Raw genomic sequence first — 17,258 nt, 5'->3', positions numbered from 1 at the left:
CACTGTTGTTTTTAACATGTGGCAAATGTTAGCGTAGGTTTACGTTAATGTATTCCTATCATGTGTGACTGCGGTATTCTGTTAGCATGATATTTCTGTGTAGCATTCTGTAATAATTTGGCTTATTCAATTTTCTTGATAGTAGAGGGGATATATGTGAAGGGCAGGGGGAGGCAGGGATTTTGTTGATCCTTGCTCTGGATTATTTGTATTTATAAAATGACAATTGTACAGAATATTGTTTTTTTTATACTTCAATAAAATACGTTCAATATAAAATCATAACTGAGGCTTATGCGGATGGGATCAGATGATTTGAGGAGACGGGGCAGAAACTTTTTTTTAAGTCAGTCAGTCAGTTTGCCGATCCACAAAATAATTCTTTTATTTCTGCCCGTCCATAGGTGTAAAAAGGTTGAAGAACACTGCTCTATACAATAGTTTTACTTTATTTTAAAAAATTCCCTTCATAAGTATACATTAGAATAGATGACATGTATGTCATGTATGCAAGTCTGTCAATGTTATGAGCATCTGTGTGCAAAAGGATACAACTGCCCAAACAAACATCATTCTTTGACATGATTGGTCCTTGAAAACTAACAGCAAGTACTGTAATTTTAGTTTTAGTTTTTATACAGTAGTTATCCTAACTTGAGCAACAAAGCAATCAAGACTTTGTTACCATTTGGATCTTCTTATCTTTGTGAACTTGGAATTTCAGCTCTGACAGAAATTAAATTGAAAAAAGAGAATGACGCAGATGATGGATGATGGTATGTTTGCTTGCTTGTTGACTATCAAGCTACGTTTTGTGTTTTGTTTTATTTTATTTATAATCCGCCTTTCCCAAGGCAGCTCACAATATGTTTAAATCATTTTTATTCAACACCACAAGTATCAATGCAAAACACAATAAAGAGTAAATTTTAGACATAATGCAAATCCAATCCCCAACCCTCCCAAAAATACCTACCCCCCACCCCCCCGGAAGCAGCAGCAGCGGCAATCATCCTAAAAGTTATAACCAGTAATTAAGCATAAAGAAAACAATTACATGTTCCAAACTTGGTTTTGAATATAAGGAGTGAAAGTTAAACTGAATGGCTTCCAACATTTACAGAACAGCCGGCCTGCTTTAGTGGACATGTCCACAATATCTTTGCGTTCCAGTAACATTTGTTGTAACATCAATGCTCTCCACTGGGGAATGGAAGGAGGTTGGGCCGAGAGCCATTATAACAAGATACATTTCCTGCCCAACAACACAGTTTTCCGAAGGAAGGCTGCACAGCCTGGTCTAGGCGGGTGAAAACGAAGCTGCAGGGTGAAGAGAAAACTCGGATGCATCCTCCAGGAACAACCCCAGAGCTGTGCCACAGCAGACACCAATTGTATCCAAAAGGCAGACACCAAGGGACAAGTCCAGAACATATGTCCAAAAGATGCCATTGGGGAAGCGCATTTACCACAGCTATGTCCCACACTAATCCCCATCACATGAGCTCTCTTGGGTGGATAAAAGGCACGCAATATAAACTTGTAATTTCGCTCCCTTTCCACAGATGTCATAGTAGAAGCAATCCCCAAACGAATACCTTTACGGAGCATATCATCAGATACAGTTATTTGGAGATCAACCGACCACTTCTGGGCCAGGGTAATAAAGTCCAATTCGCCAAATAGTTCTTGCAAAAATTTATGATAGAGTTTCAACGGTATAGGTTCCTGAGCGGTAAGACAAAGAGCCTCCTGTAAACCGGTCTGAACATCTTCTCGCACCACCTCCGGAGTCAAGGCCTGCAAGTAATGTTGAAGTTGTCGGTAAGCAAACCAATCAGCAGATGGAAGATGAAACATCGTCTGCAGCTCGGCAAAGGGGACAGGAAGACCCGTGTGTAGCACAGCCTGGGACACATATTGAAGGCCCACACTAGACCAGCGCTGGAATACCGCAGAGTCCAAGCCAGGTAAAAAGTCTCCATTGCCAACGATGGGGAGGTAAGGTGTTCTGCAAGGAGAGATCTTCAACAGCCGACACAACATCTTCCAGGCTCTACGCATAGCAGGCAAGAATGGGTGTGAATGTAACAGAGGCAAATCCGGCAAGTGGAGAGCATGTAACAGATAACTAAAATGATAAGGCTGAAAATGAAAACATTCAATCTCAGGTAAGGAAAAACAAGCAGTATTACAGAACCAATCATGAATATGGCGTAATTGACATGCAAGATTAAACCTAGATACACACAAGAGACCCAACCCCCCCTTGGGCAATCGGTAGCATCAGCTTGGGTAAAGATGTCCTAGCCCGTTTAACCTGCCACAAGTATGTAGAAAGATGAGACCTATGTTGAGATATGTGTTGTGCAGTTAACATAATGGGGAGCATTTGCAATATATAGAGCCATTGGGGCAGTATCATCATATTATAGAGAGCAATGCGACCAGAAAGAGAGAGAGAGGATATTTTCTCCAATTATGTAAAGATGTCTCAGTACGGCGTAGTAGGGGCAAAACATTAGCATTATAGAGTCCATTCAAATTTTGGGGAATAACCACCCCTAAATAAATCAATTGGGAAGGGGCCCACTGCAAAGGAAAATCTCCTCTCCAAGAATGTCGCACCTCAAGCAGAGTCGGTAGCGCCAAAGACTTTTGCCTATTTAAGACCAAGCCCGAGTAAAGATTAAACTCATCCAGAAGTTCTAATGCTCTAATCAGCGAGCTATGAGGGTTGCCCAACGTAAGCAAAAGATCGTCTGCAAACGCCAACACCCGCAGCTGGGAAGAGCCCTCCGGCAATCCCGTGATCTCATCATCCCTCTGAAGCGTGCGTAGCAAAGGGTCCAGGTATAAAAGAAAGAGAAGGGGCAACAACGGACAACCCTGTCGCGTCCCCTTGCCCACAGAGAAAGAGGGGGATCTCACGCCATTAACCAACACTGAAGCGGTTGGTCCCGAATAAAGTGCTTGCACCGACTCCAAATAACTTGTGGGGAGCCCTATATACTGCAACACCCGAAATAGGTAATGCCAATGGACCTTATCAAAGGCTTTCGCCGCATCCAACCCCACCAGGAGACCAGGGTAATGTGTTTGTTGAGCGCGAGAGAAGGCAAGTAGCACCTGGCGAACATTGAGTACTGATTGGCGAGTCCGAACAAAGCCCACCTGCTCAGGCACAATAATAGTAGGTAACAAGGAAGCTAACCTGTCCGCCAAAACACGAGCAAATATTTTAGTATCAACGTTCAACAACGATATTGGCCTATAAGATTCTATGTCAGTGGGTGGCTTAGAGGGCTTCGGTATTAAGGTAATCAGAGCCTCATTGGAGTAACGGGGAAATGCACCCTGCTCCTGTATGGCCGTATAGTAAGCTAATAGAGACCCCACCACTGAAGAAGATAAGATCTTAAAGAACTCCGGGGAGTAGCCATCTGGCCCCTGCGCCGTGCAAGGTTTCAATTTTTGTATTGCCTGCAGCACCTCCTGGAGGTGTAAAGGCCTATCCAGCGAAGACACCTGAGTCGCCATCAATTTAGGCATCCCCGCATCCTCCAGATAGTCACAGACATCAGGACCAGTATAAGGACCCGGGGATGCATAGAAAGCCTTGAAATAGTTGTGAAAAGCAGCAGAAATATCCACCGTGGACGTCAACATCCTCCCCGAGCATGGGTATATATCGAGACCCATTCCAGCTCTTAGTAATGGATGCCAAAAGTTTCCCCGCCTTATTGCCATATTTGTGGAAATTATATTTTCGGAAAAACAACAATTTCTTGGTACGTTCATGAATAAGGGAATTTAATGCCACCAGCACCGCTTTATACGCCTCACCATTAGCCTCTGTGGGGTTACTCAATAGATCACGTTTCAACTGCACCAGCTGGCGTTCAAGCTGTACGATACGATGTGCTATGCGACGGGTTCTGGTTGTCACATATGCGATTATATCCCCTCGTAATACTGCCTTAGCCGCGTCCCAGAATAATATGGGTTGATCTATATGTAGGGCATTAAAGGAACAATAAGCCTCCCACTTGTCCGATAAGTACTTCTGGAAATGGGCATCTTTATGTAAATAAGAGGGAAATCTCCACCCTGACCCAGGGCCAACTGGACCACTCACCGCCACATCAATCCAAATCATATTGTGATCCGACACTTCAAGTGGGCCTATTGTAGCTTCAGAGACCCGAGCAAACAGGGATTCTGAGAGTAATGTGTAATCAATTCTGGAGAAGGAATCATGAGCTCTAGACTGGTGGGTATAATCCCTTTCAGTAGGGTGAAGCAACCTCCAGGGGTCCACCAACCCCAAAGCTCGACAAAGATAGGGAATACCCTTAGTTCGCCACACTGTCATTACTCCAGATGACCCAGAGCGATCCATACCCGAGTCTAATACTTGATTCAGGTCACCCACCAGAATTAATGGGCAGTCAGAATCTCGCAAGCAAACATTAACCAAATTTTGGAAGAAAGAGTGCTGATAACCATTAGGGCCATAGCCCACCAATAATCGAAAGGGCCCACCAGGTCCCACCACCTTCACCAAAAGGTAATGGCCCTGGGAATCACGGCGTAAGACTTGAACCGTACAGTGAAGGCCCTTCCGGATCAATATAGCCACCCCTGCCCTCTTCCCCGGTGAAGATGCATAGTACAAATCCCCAACCCAACCTCTCTGGTGTTTCTGATGTTCTAGATCAGTAAGCCTGGTCTCCTGTAGGCAGGCAATATCTGTAGAGTGATGCTTCAATTGTGATAAAATTTTTGAGCGTTTAGCAGGGGATGTAATTCCCGACACATTCCAAGAAAGTATACGTATCTTCCGGTCACCCATCAGGAACCCCACCATAGATATTAAGGCAATTGATCCAGCTAAGAGAAAGTGTCCCAGGGCGCCCAGCCTCACCCCGAGACTCCACATGCACACTCCATTCAAACCATTCAATCAGCTCTATAAAAGTAAACCCCAAAGAAAAAGCAAAATAGAACACAAAATACCAATGCAATACCGCTGCTGCCACCCAAAAAACTCCCCCCCCCCAAAAAAAAACCCCCCAACAATCCCAAAAAACCCCATCCTGTGGGAGAAATGCAGGTCACGAAAGACATCTCTCCCAGGGCCACCCTGACCAGCTAGAAAATAAAGCCCTCTTGGAGCCAGGGGACAAATTTCCCATTAAACATATGAAGTAAAACTGCCATGAACCACTAACAAATCCCTCTAAGTGGAGAAAGGTCCAAGTAATCAGTCTGCTCCAGAACCGGAGCTACCAAGATGCTTGATGTAATCAGCTGCTGCCTCGGGGGATTGGAAGGATTTCCAGACTCCATTACAGTGAATCCGTAGAAGGGCCGGATAGTTAAATTGAAAGCGCTGTTTGAGTTCAGAAAGTTGTGCACAGAGAGGGTAGTAAGGTCTCCTCCGTTCCTGTAATGCCATAGAAAAGTCTTGACTGATGCGTACCAAATGTCCATCATATTTCAAACTTTCCTTCTTGGCTCTGTATTGCTGTAATAAGGCCACTTTGTGTCTGAAATTCAGAAGCTTCAGGATGACCACCCGCGGGCGCGTTTCCAAACCAGGGCGGGGGCCCAAGCGATGTGCTCGTTCCAGGCGCAAAGGCCCCATAGAGGGCGGAAGGGGGAACTCATCCTGCAACCAGCGTTCTAAAATCTCTAATAACAGCCGGTCCGCAATCGTTTCAGGAATGCCCATCAAGCGCAGATTAGAGCGGCGTGAGCGGTTCTCTAAATCATCCAGTTTTTCAGATTGAGCACGCACCTGCGCCTGCAGCGCGCTGAGATCTGCGCCACGAGTTGCAGATGAGTCTTCCAGGTCAGAAACCCGTTGTTCTAACTCTGCCGTGCGAGCCGCAGCGGCGGCTAGCAGTGTCTCAATGTTAGATATTTGTGCAGTGAGCGATTCCATTTTGGGCCCCAATACTTGCGATAGCGCCTCCTTTATATCACTTAGCGTGGTCTCCGTGAGATGTGAGACCGCCGCTGCGGGGCTCGTCGCCAACTTGGATTCAAGAGGCCGCACTCGCTCGCGATCTTTCCGGGCCGCTTTTGCCTGCATGGAGTCTTGAGATCTCGTTAAATATCTGTCCATGCAGGAAGGGTGCCTCAAAAAACACCGTGCTTGCGTTGAAAGTCGGGAAAAAGGTCTCTATATGCGCGAATATATGCAGGGTAGCCCCGGAGCAAACGAGGAGACATCCTCACCCATTCATGACATCACGTGACCTCAGGCAGCTCACAATATAAACATGCATACTAAAAAACATAAAATACAGTCAAACCGCGGTTTGCGAGTGTTTTGCAAGACGAGCAAAACATTCTCGCAAATCGTGACTTGCAAACCAAGCATTGACTCGATTTGCGAGCATCCCCCCGAGAACTGGCACCCCCAGCCCGAACAGAAGGCTTACCATCTGGCACCGGCACGCAGCCCACAGGACGTGCCGGTGAACGAAGATCCTTCCTGTTGCCTGGGCCTTGAGCATCTGTGCATGCTCAAGGCCTTCTGGCTCTCGCTCTCTCCGAGAATCTCAATGAGTCTGTTAAAGAACATAACATAATGTAACACAAGATATTAGTCTGACTCACTTGGACCTGAAGGTAGATATGTCATAGTTGTATAAGTCAATAAGGGAGCCCATATTTTTTCAAATTTTTAAGTGAACCATTACGTTCAGCTGCTACTCTCTCATATCGGGCATATAGACAGATGGTATTCCACCACTCATTATAGGAAATATTGGAAAAATCTTTCCAGTTTGCAAATATTACTCGCAAAGCCACTAGCTTAAGCAGTTGTACCAATGGCACACTTTCTTTTGGGAATAACATTTGTAAAGCTGTCAAACTGTTAAGGAGTAGTGGATAAGACAATGACGTGGGAACATTCAATAAAGATTTAACATGATTCCATATCTGTGTCCAGTAATTCTTTAACAGGGGACAATCAAATAACATGTGTTTAATGTTCCTTGTGCCATTTTACAAGACCAACATAAATCATTCTTATGATCTTTCTGCAGTTTTGATAGTTTAAGAGGTATCCAATATGCACGATGTATTAAAAAGTAAAAGGATTGATACAACACAGCAGAGCTGGTAATTTTATAGGATATGGACCACATGTTTCTCCACATAGGAATATCTAGCTTATATCCATATCATCATGCCATGCATGCATCACAGTAATTGGGCATTGAATTTTTAAAGTTTGTAATGTCTTATACCAGTTAGAGGCCTCTTTTAATACAAGCAAATTTATGACACAGGATAAGCAGATCGGATTCTTCCCATTTTCTATCCCTATTACTTATATAGCCATGCAATGCATGTTTGAGTTGTAACCACTAGAAGAAACCCAAGGGAGGCAGCTGGTAAAGTGAGCAAAGTTTATCATAAGTATCCAATTACTACCATCATACAATTGACCTGGTTTCCCCAATGTTTTCCAATTCTTCCAATTAACAGTGTGATGTATTTTTATCTCTGGATTGCACCAGCGTGGGGCATGCAAGGAATTGTTCCATTTAGCAACTAATATACTGTCTAGATCTTTAACAGCTAACTGCGTAGAATCTAATATCAGGTCTTTTTGAGCTAAAAACCCGGCAGGAGATTTTTAAGTAGTAAATGGGTTGGTATAATAATTCACATATTGTACATTGTCGCCACTCTGTTATTTTGATGTTCATAACGATGTTTCTTCAGTCCTCTCTATTTCTCAAGATTAGTCCACAATATAAAATTTGAAAAGTACCATTATCTTTAGTTTCCATTAAAAAGACCTAAGTTCAGTCGCCAAAAGTATCATTCTGGTCTTGTTCTGTTCTTGAACAGGCAAAGTCTTCTCTGTTGCTTCTAGGCCTTTTGGCTAAGATCAAGTGTTTATCTGTCGCTTCTTGTCAGAAGGTCAAAGTAATCAGAGTGGCAGTCTTGTTCTTACACAGAGGTTAAGCACATAGGCTGCCCTGGTACAATGAGAAAAATAATCAAAAGTGCAAAATCATTTTCTCTAATTACATCATGTAGGATCAGGGTTATGGATTTGATATACTGCCTTTCTTTGGTAAAACCAAAATGGTTAACACATGCTATAATAGTCTGCAACTTATTTTACAGTGCATACTACTTTTTGCAGTTTGGAATTATAATGAACAATCGCATGTCCCCTTACCATCACCTTCAATGCTGTATTAAAATTAATAGCTTGGCTGGTGGGGATGCCCAAGCCCTGCTAGCTGAAAATGTTATCTTCCTGAGATCAAAGCAAAACAAAAAGGTCACCAAACAGACTTCCACAGTGGAGAGAAAGAGTTCAAACACAAAACCAAAAACTGTGGAAACGATGATCTTGATTCCAAGTTTTATTCAAAGTTCTTTGTCAAATTAATTTGTACATTAGGTGCAGTAGTATATCATCTCAAATGATACACAAAAAGAGATTGTGGTGGAGACCCAATTGTACAGTGTGTACTACTTTTTGCAGATCAGAATTATAATGAACAATCGCATGCCCCCTTACCATCACCTTCACTGCTATATTAAAATTAATACCTTGGCTGGTGGGGAATGCCCGTACCCTGCCAGCTGAAGATGTCATCTTCCTGAGATCCCCATGCTTTCTGATCAGTGGGGAAGTCAGCAACATTTTCAGTTGCTAATGCTGGCACTCCCTGCGCATGCACAGGGGTCCTGAGTCAGCAGAAGCATGCTACCGATTCCCCACTGTTCTGACAACAACCATGCTTGTCATACAAAACCTCCTGGCATTCCAAGGTTGCTAACTATTTATATGTTATCCCTAAGACAGACTAGTTAACTTTTGTTTCCCTTTTTATGTCTCTTGGTTACTAGAAATCACACTATTTGTAGATAGCCTGTTCTCTTGAATCTCAGAGAGGTATCTAAGGTAATCCCGTGCGTTACTATTATAATGTATAGCAAATGCTCTATTGACTCTTAGGAATTTCTGTATAAGCAAAGTTATGTGACAGGAATCTGGCATGAAGAATACACAGCTCTTGATTTATGTTAGGATTGTGCATTCATTAGCATGCCTTAAATCCATTTTGGGTACACTAACTTTTTTAATACATAGAAACATGATGGCAGATAAAGGCCAAATAGCCCATCCACATCATTACATTAGGGACTTCTATTCCGCCTAAACCTTGCAGTTCAAGGCGGATTACAAAAGAGCTAACTGGACATTTCCACTATCTTTTCTTTTCTCTAAGAGATCCCATGCGCCTGTCCCGTGCTTTCCTGAATTCAGGTACAGTCTTTGTTTCTACCACCTCTACCAAGAGACTATTCCACGCATCTACTACCCTTTCTAAAAAAAAAAAAAAGTATTTTCTTAGATTACATGATAGAAAGGGCCAACTGAGCTGCAAAGAACAATATACTAATGGAACTTGAGAGGGATGAACATTGGCAAACTGGACATTATCAAGAGGGAAATGGAAAGAACGAGCATGGACTTAGTGGGAGTCAGTGAACTTCACTGGACTGGATCTGGGGAATTCAGCTCATATGACTATACCATTTATTACTCAGGCAATGAAACAGAAAGGAGAAAGGGAGTTCCCATTGTGGCCAAGAAAAGGATTGTAAGCCCCCAGTACATCAATGATAGGGTCATGTCCATCCGCATCAGAAGGAAACCTCTGAATGTGACCATCATCCAAGTCAATACACCAACAGCAGACACGTCAAAGCAGGACATCGAGGACTTCTTTGCCCATGTCCAAAGTGTGCTCGATAGAACTCCAAGAAAGGACATCATCTATATTATGGGTGACTTCAATGCCAAAATTGAAGAAGGAGAGGATGCAGGAGTGGTCAGCAGGCATGGCCAAGGACTGCCTTTTGCAGTTCTGCCAAGATAACATGTTTAGAATCACCAATACCTTCACCCAGCCAAAGCAGCGCCTCTACACCTGGACATCTCCAAATGGGCATCATCACAATCAAATTGACTAAAATGTAGGGATCAATTTTCTCTGCAAAAACACTACCAGGTGCAGACTGTGGATCTGATCACCAACTCCTTGTAGCCAAAGTCAGGGTCAGACTATGCAAGATCAAGCATCCAGTCTGCAGAGGAAGTTTGATGTCAGTGAGATCTCTGTGCAGGCAGGAAGGATTGTGGGCAGAGATCAAAGGAATCATCACTAAACTACTCAAAAGCATGTGCCATACAAGAAGCTTAGGAGCTGGTTAACTGCAACCACCCTCCAAATCTCTAATAAGAGGAGAGAGGCAAAGACTAAGGGCAGATTGAATAAGGTGAGGCGACTCAATGCTGATTTCCAAACAGCAGCCAGGAAAGACAAGAACAACTTCCTGAATGCTCAATGCATGAACTTCAAAGAAGCCTATAAGAAGGGCCACGCCAGGGAATTATTCTCTATGGTGAAACAAGTGAAAAAGTCTCTCAGCAGGCCAGTCAACCATCAAAGATTGTGATGGGAATGAAATTAGCGACCAGCAGGACATCAAGCAGAGATGGAAATATACACAGAGGAATTATACATCAACACTACCCTGAAGAGCTTGGGGGTCAAGTTGAAGCAGAACCAGACTTATTGGAAAGTGAAGTAGATTGGGCGCTGGGGCAGCTGCCAAACAACAAAGTACCTGGCATTGATGGAATCCCTGCAGAGCTGCTCAAACCAGTCCCAAGAGTCACACTGACAATACTATGCCAGAAGATCTAGAGGACCTCCACATGGCCAAAGAACTGGAAAATATCAGGTTTTATCCCACTGCTGAAGAAAGGCAACATCAGGGACTGTACCAACTATAGAACAATTGCCCTGAACCCCCCACACCAACAAGGTGCTTCTAAAGATCATCCAGAGACGCTTTGATCAAGAACTTCCTGATGCCCAAGCTGGATTACGTAAGGGCAAAGGGACCCGTGATCACATCACAAACTTGAGGTGGATCATAGAAAAGGTGAGAAAATACCAGAAGAAGCTCTACATGTGCTTCATTGATTATACCAAGGCTTTTGAGTGTGTTGAGCATGACAAGCTTTGGGAAGCACTGAGTGAGATAAGAGTGCCAATGCACCCGATCAGGTTAATTATATGGTTCTAATTCGATGAAGAAGCTACAGTGCGAACCAGATATGGAGATTCAAAATGGCTCAAGATCAAAAATGGTACAAGACAAGGATGCATCTTCTCTTCTTTTCAACCTCTATTTAGAAGTAATCATAGCTGGACTTAGATGATTCGAGTGTTGGGGTGAAAATAGGCGGAAGAATCATTAGCAATCTGAGATAAGCAGATGATAACTACCCTGCTGGCAGAGATTTAGAAAGACCTCAAGAAGTTGATCCTGAAGATGAAAGAAGAAAGCAAGAAGATGGGATTTTACCTGAACATCAAGAAAACCAATATCATGACTACCACCAACAAGAAAATCCACTTAAAGATAAACAATGAAGAAACGGAAGAGGTTGACAGCTTCATTTTCCTTGGGTCCCTCATTGATCATAGTGGCAGTTCGACAGCACTTGGGCATGCAGCTATGGTGAGCATGGACCAAATATGGAAGTGCAAAGACGTCTGTCACCATCAAATAAAGACTGATCGTTGCCATTGTGTTCCCAATCATAACATATGGCTGCAAGACATGGACACTCACAAAAGCAGACAAGAAAAATCGACGCCTTCAAGCGATGGGGCTGGAGAAGACTTCTACGAATCCCAAGGACAGCTAGGATCACCAACAAAGATGTTCTTGATCATATAAACCCAGAATTGTCCCTGGAAGGCAAGATTACCAGACAGAAACTCACCTATTTTGTACATGTGATGAGGGCGAATTCACTAGAAAAGGAGTGCTACTCGGAATGGTCAGTGGTAAAAGGAAGCAGGGGAGACCAAAGGATTGTTAGCTGGATACCATCAAGAATGACACAAGAATGAACATCAAGCAATTGAAAGAAGCTATGGAAAACAGGGAAGCGTTTCTAAGGGTATCTAAGGGTTGGACATGACTGAATGGATAGTAGTAGTAGTACTCCTGAGCCTATCGCCTTTTAACTTCATTCTATGCCCTCTCACTCTGGAGTTTCCTCTTGTATTTTTGCAACATAAGTATTTAAACATCTCTTATCATATCTCACCTCTCCCACTTTTCCTTCAAAGTATAAATATTGAGATCTTTAGGTCTGTCCTTGTATGTATTATGATGTAGACCATCATCAGCCATTTTAGTTGCCTTCCTCTGGACCCACACTATCATGTTTATATCTTTTTGAAAGCGCAGTCTCCAGAATTGTACACAATATTCTAAATGAGGTCTCATCAGAGTCCTTTTCCTACTGGCCATTCTTCTCCCTATGCAACTAATTTTTCTTATAGCTTTCACCTTTGCTTTTTCAACCAAGTCCCACTCCTTTTTCATGCACAAAAGTTCTTTACCCCTAAACTGTACTGTTCCCTCAGGTTTCTGTAGCTCAAACGCATGACCTTAGCATTAAATCTTAGCTGCCATAATTTCAGACCATTCTTCAAGTTTTGCTAGGTCCTTACTCAGGGGTGTCCACTGTATTGCAGATTTTGGTATCATCTGCAAAGAGGCAAATCTTACCAGTTAGCAATATTGATTACAGAAATGTTAAAAAGAACAGGCCCAAAAACCGAACCTTAAGGCACACCACTGGTAGCATTCCTTTCCTCAGAGCGACCTCCATTGACCGCTACTCTATGTTGACTTCCACTCAAATAGTTCCTGACCTATTCCGTCACTTTGGAGGCCTTACTCAGGGCACTGAGTTTATTTATTAGATGACTGTGTGGAACACTGTCAAAAGCTTTGCTAAAATCATAATACACCACATCTAGTGCTCTCCCTCTATCCAATTCTCTGGTCACCCAGTCAAAGAAACTGGTCAGATTTGTCTGACAAGACCCCTGTCTCTTATGAATCCATATTGCTTCAGGTCCTTTAATCTACTGGATGCCAGAAACTGCTATTCTCTGTTTTAAAAGTGTTTCCATTAATTTACTTACCACAGAAGTCAAATTTACTGGCCTTTAGTTCCCTACCTCTTCCTTACTTACACTATTTAGATTAGAAGTCTGTATAAAATAACAGCAGAGAGGAAATATGTATTATTAATAAACAGGGATTCAAAATTAAAACGCATTGAAAAGGGCTATAGCCAAAGTCTTTACCAATATAGCATCTAATGACTGGGATGCAATTGTTAGCGTGTCTACACAATAGTGCATAAAATGAAACAAAAGGGGCCCTGTTTTGGAAGAATTCCTTTGAGCATGACCCGGAGGAGACCTTTGCTATTTTGACTGGCAGACCAGCTGTCTGAGTTCTGTCTGGTATTCTCATTCCAACCATTTTGTATTGACCTTTTCAGAGAGAGATGCTAATCCAGTTCTCGCCCACACACTAGTTTCCCCCCCCCCCCCAGTGAGCTGCAACTTAAAACCAAAACTACCTTACTCACTGAAATTTCCCCTTACACAACAGGCAGTCAATGTGCAGTTAAAACTAGAAGCTGCTGTGGAGGAGTTGCTGTGAATTGCAAAGCCAGGTTTGTGAGGGTTTTCAACAGAACCACTGCACTGTTCTCTTTGCAGTGCTACTGCCCAAGCCCCAGGGCCTTAGCAAAGTACATATGCAGGCAGTGCCGTCGGGCAGGGGCACGAAAAGTACTTGGGCCTTCCTCCAAGCACAAGTGCAGAGTCTCCACCTGTCTCTGCCCTCCCCTTCCTGGGGTCCTCCTGTCTTTGAACCTTCTATTTGCGGGTGGGGGACCATGTTCAATGGGTGTGGTGGTGCTCCTACTCAGATGCATTCCATGCATCGATGAGTCCTCGCTCCCTTTGACTTGCACTTCCTGTTACCATATAGTCAGGACCCAGGAGTACCTGGATGTTTTTGAGCAGGAGGATCCATGTAGCATTGCTGTGTTTGCTGGGCATGATCTTTTGCCTGCAGATGGAGGGTTTGGACAGGGGTGTGGTGGAAGGGAGACAATTGGAGATGCTGCAATGTGTATTTGGGTGAGGTAGAAGCAAGAAGCTAGTCTGCAGGGGGGTGCCACCAAAGTGTGCAGTTGCATCGGGCACTGCTATGTCTTGTTTCGGCCCTGCCAAGCCCTACATGTTTGCAAAATAAGATCCCACAGATCAAAGTACACTCATGTATTATCTTCCAATAATGGCATAAAACAATTTTTTAAAATATCGTCTTCATACTGCAAAAACAACCTTCATGAAGTTTCCAAAATACTTGTGGTTGTCTTATAATGTTCTAATCATTGCACAACGATGTGTTCAATAATTCAAACTGTCCATAATAATTAAGTGCACCTAACTTTATTATTTCAATACTCATAAGAACACTCTCCTCTTATGAGTATCAGTCATGCATTAAGAAACACTATATAGTTATTATAAGACAATTCCTTAGAAGGACACTACTACTGGGCTTCCTGACACAGTGCTGTGAAACAGGCCAGAGATTCACATATTGAAATAAGTGCACCTACCTTTATTAATTATTATGGACAGTTTGAGTTATTGAGCACATCATTGTGCAGTGATGGAGTGGATGAAGTGAATGTGGTGTAATGATTTAAGCTACAGCCTCAGCACCCTGGGCAAGTCACCTAATCCTAAGCCCACCAGGACAAATAGCGAAAATGCTTGAGGTACCTGCTTACAAACTGCTTTGAGTATGGTTATAAAACTACACACAAAAAAGGCTGTATACTAGTCCCAATCCCTAAATGTTTTTCTCATAGAGGCAACATAAGAAAAAGCTCTTAATAAATCTGATCCTAAAACTATAAGCAAGTAGCAGCCATTGCAATGTGACCTATCTAGTCTTTAACATTATCATGCTTACAACAAAAACAGGAGGAGAAACAGCAAAGGAGCTAAAACAAAAATGAAAAGTATCCCTAAGTTGAGTGCTTTAAAAAATGAGTCTTTTCATATTTCTTTCTCCTTCTACCTGTCCTAACCGTGCTCTTTAAAATCTAATTGTTTTGTTTTAGGGTTGGTTTGTTTTTCCCTTCTCTGAAGAAATCCATCTGTGGAAACATGGAAAAAATCATTCGAGATTCACTAACTGATTTCATCCAATCCCACATCCCTGAAGCTGACTTCAGGTAGGAACCTATTCTCTCTCTCTCTCTCTTTTGCTCATGTGCCTCAAAGCAGATCATTGAACTATCAGAGGGGGGCTTACCATCCTGCTTATCCTCTGAGAAAACCAAATTAATTAGTTGTAGCTTGTGATCTCTCTCTCTCTGACCAGCCTGGCACCAATTCTCACATACTGACCTTCCTCCCCATACATTGTATTCTGTTCTCAGCTTGAAAAGTCTGAGGAGGTTCTGCATGTACAGCAGACTTCTTCATTTTCCATGTATCTGAGCTGCTTAAAGCTTTTGTCTACAGTTCTATCTAATTCTTCCTGCTGTATGGGTGAGCCTACCCTGCCTGCTTTCAATGCAACCAGCAGTAAAGGTTGTGGGTAGGATCCAGCCAGTGGCAAGGCATTGGGGTAGAGTTTTGGAGGGCCACTAATCACAGGAATGGAGAAGATGGAAGACATTCTTGTGCTTTACAAGTAAAGTTTCTGCATGTAGCAGGTAGTAGAAGAGAAATTAAGCCCCCTCCAAAAAAATGTTGCAGTACATTTCTGTGGGAGAAATTGTTCCAATATGATTCATTTTAATATGGTGATTAAGGAATTGTGCTTTTCAGACTGCCCTTTCCTCTCAGCTTCTCTACCTATTATGGACACTTTGAAAGCCAAAAGATTTCACACACATATACAGATGCAGACAGAGACATACAAGCAACAGATAAGCATAGATACATGCATGAGTTGGAAAGAATTCCATGAGCCAGGCTCTGCATGCTTTTCCTACTTCTTTTCTCTTCCTGTATATCTCCCATATCTTCTTTTGTTTGCTCTTTCTTCCATACATTGATCCTCTTCCCTGAAGATCTTCCTCTTCTCACTGCAGATTTTTTCTTTCTCCCCTTCCTCCTCCAAATTATTTCCTCTTTCCCTACCATCACATTCCTTGTTCTTTCTTCCATTCCCCCAAATCTGTCTTGGCATGAGAAGAGTTGGCAGGCCAGCAGCACAGGAGCAGCTAGAAAGCACTTCTCCTATAGAAATGGAGTGCTCAGGAAGAGTGGCCATGAGGGGCTACAAATGTGGGCTTTCACTGATATTGCCATCTTGCTGAGTCTGCACCAAGCAAAGGAATAGGAGCTTGTCTATGGCTCTTCAACCTCAGATACTCTTTCTAAGAATGAGCAGCCCAGAATATAATGGAGAACTGCCACAAATATCAGCTGCACATTTTTAGGATCTAGGCATCTTTATCAAAACATTAGGTGCCTAGAAAATATTTTATTTATTTATTTATTTAGATTTTTATCCCGTCCTCCCAGTAGCTCAGAACGGTTTACAAGTAAACATTCACAATGGAGTGAATTGGACATACAAGATTATACAGCATTGATCTAATACCTGAAATAGGCTTAAGTATAGTTAGATAATATAGAGTTGTTTATTCACATATTTGCATATAAGATTTTTCTCAGTTTTAAGAACATATGTCTGAACTTATCACCACAGGTCAAGATTTCTGTTAAGTTTATATGTAATTATAGTAGTTTTATCTGTCTGAAAACTGGTCCTGATTCCCGTTAGCTGTATGATGTGACATTGTGAAGGGCAGGTTACCTAATAAATAACTGCTCTTTTTTGTGTCCTCAGTGCGATGGATGAGGTATTCTTTTCCTATATCACTAGTGTTCTCGAAGAACTGGGTTCCCCAGATGCATCAGAAGATAATTTTGACATGGAGACCTTTATGGAAATGATGGAGGGTTATACTCCAGGCTTTGCTAAAATTGACAGGTATGTTTTGTTGAGTTATGGTATTTTGCAAAGTGCCAATTTGCAGAATCATAATGCTATTGACATTGTTTCAGATCATTGTATTGAACCATGTCAATGAAAAGTGTGGAATTTTCAAGTGTGGAACTCGGAGCCATCATGAGATTCCTATTCCTGCAGAAGAAAATTCCAAAGGAAATCCATGAATGTATGATGCAAACATTGAGTGACAAATGTCCAGTGAAGAAGTGGTGTACAAACGTTCATCATGGAGATTTTGAGACTGAAGATGCAGCAAGATCTAG

General features: G+C 42.6%; 1 protein-coding gene across 4 annotated transcripts in view; it reads left to right on the top strand.

The window, feature by feature from the left end:
* CUEDC2 (CUE domain containing 2) overlaps nt 1–17,258 on the top strand; it is a 94,761-nt gene that overhangs the window by 28,553 nt on the left and 48,950 nt on the right. For 3 of the 4 annotated variants that reach the window (XM_033943813.1, XM_033943812.1, XM_033943815.1), the window contains exons 2-3: nt 15,086–15,199; nt 16,831–16,974. In XM_033943813.1, the coding sequence (XP_033799704.1) occupies nt 15,132–15,199; nt 16,831–16,974 (212 nt within the window). In that variant the 5' untranslated portion in view covers nt 15,086–15,131. Of the gene's footprint in view, nt 1–13,571; nt 13,616–15,085; nt 15,200–16,830; nt 16,975–17,258 lie in introns of those variants that run through there. The other variant, XM_033943814.1, reaches the window with a different exon arrangement.

The sequence above is a fragment of the Geotrypetes seraphini genome, chromosome 4, assembly GCF_902459505.1.
Source record: "Geotrypetes seraphini chromosome 4, aGeoSer1.1, whole genome shotgun sequence".
In the NCBI taxonomy this organism is placed as follows: Eukaryota; Metazoa; Chordata; class Amphibia; order Gymnophiona; family Dermophiidae; genus Geotrypetes; species Geotrypetes seraphini.
This window is presented reverse-complemented; position numbering and strand designations above follow the sequence as displayed.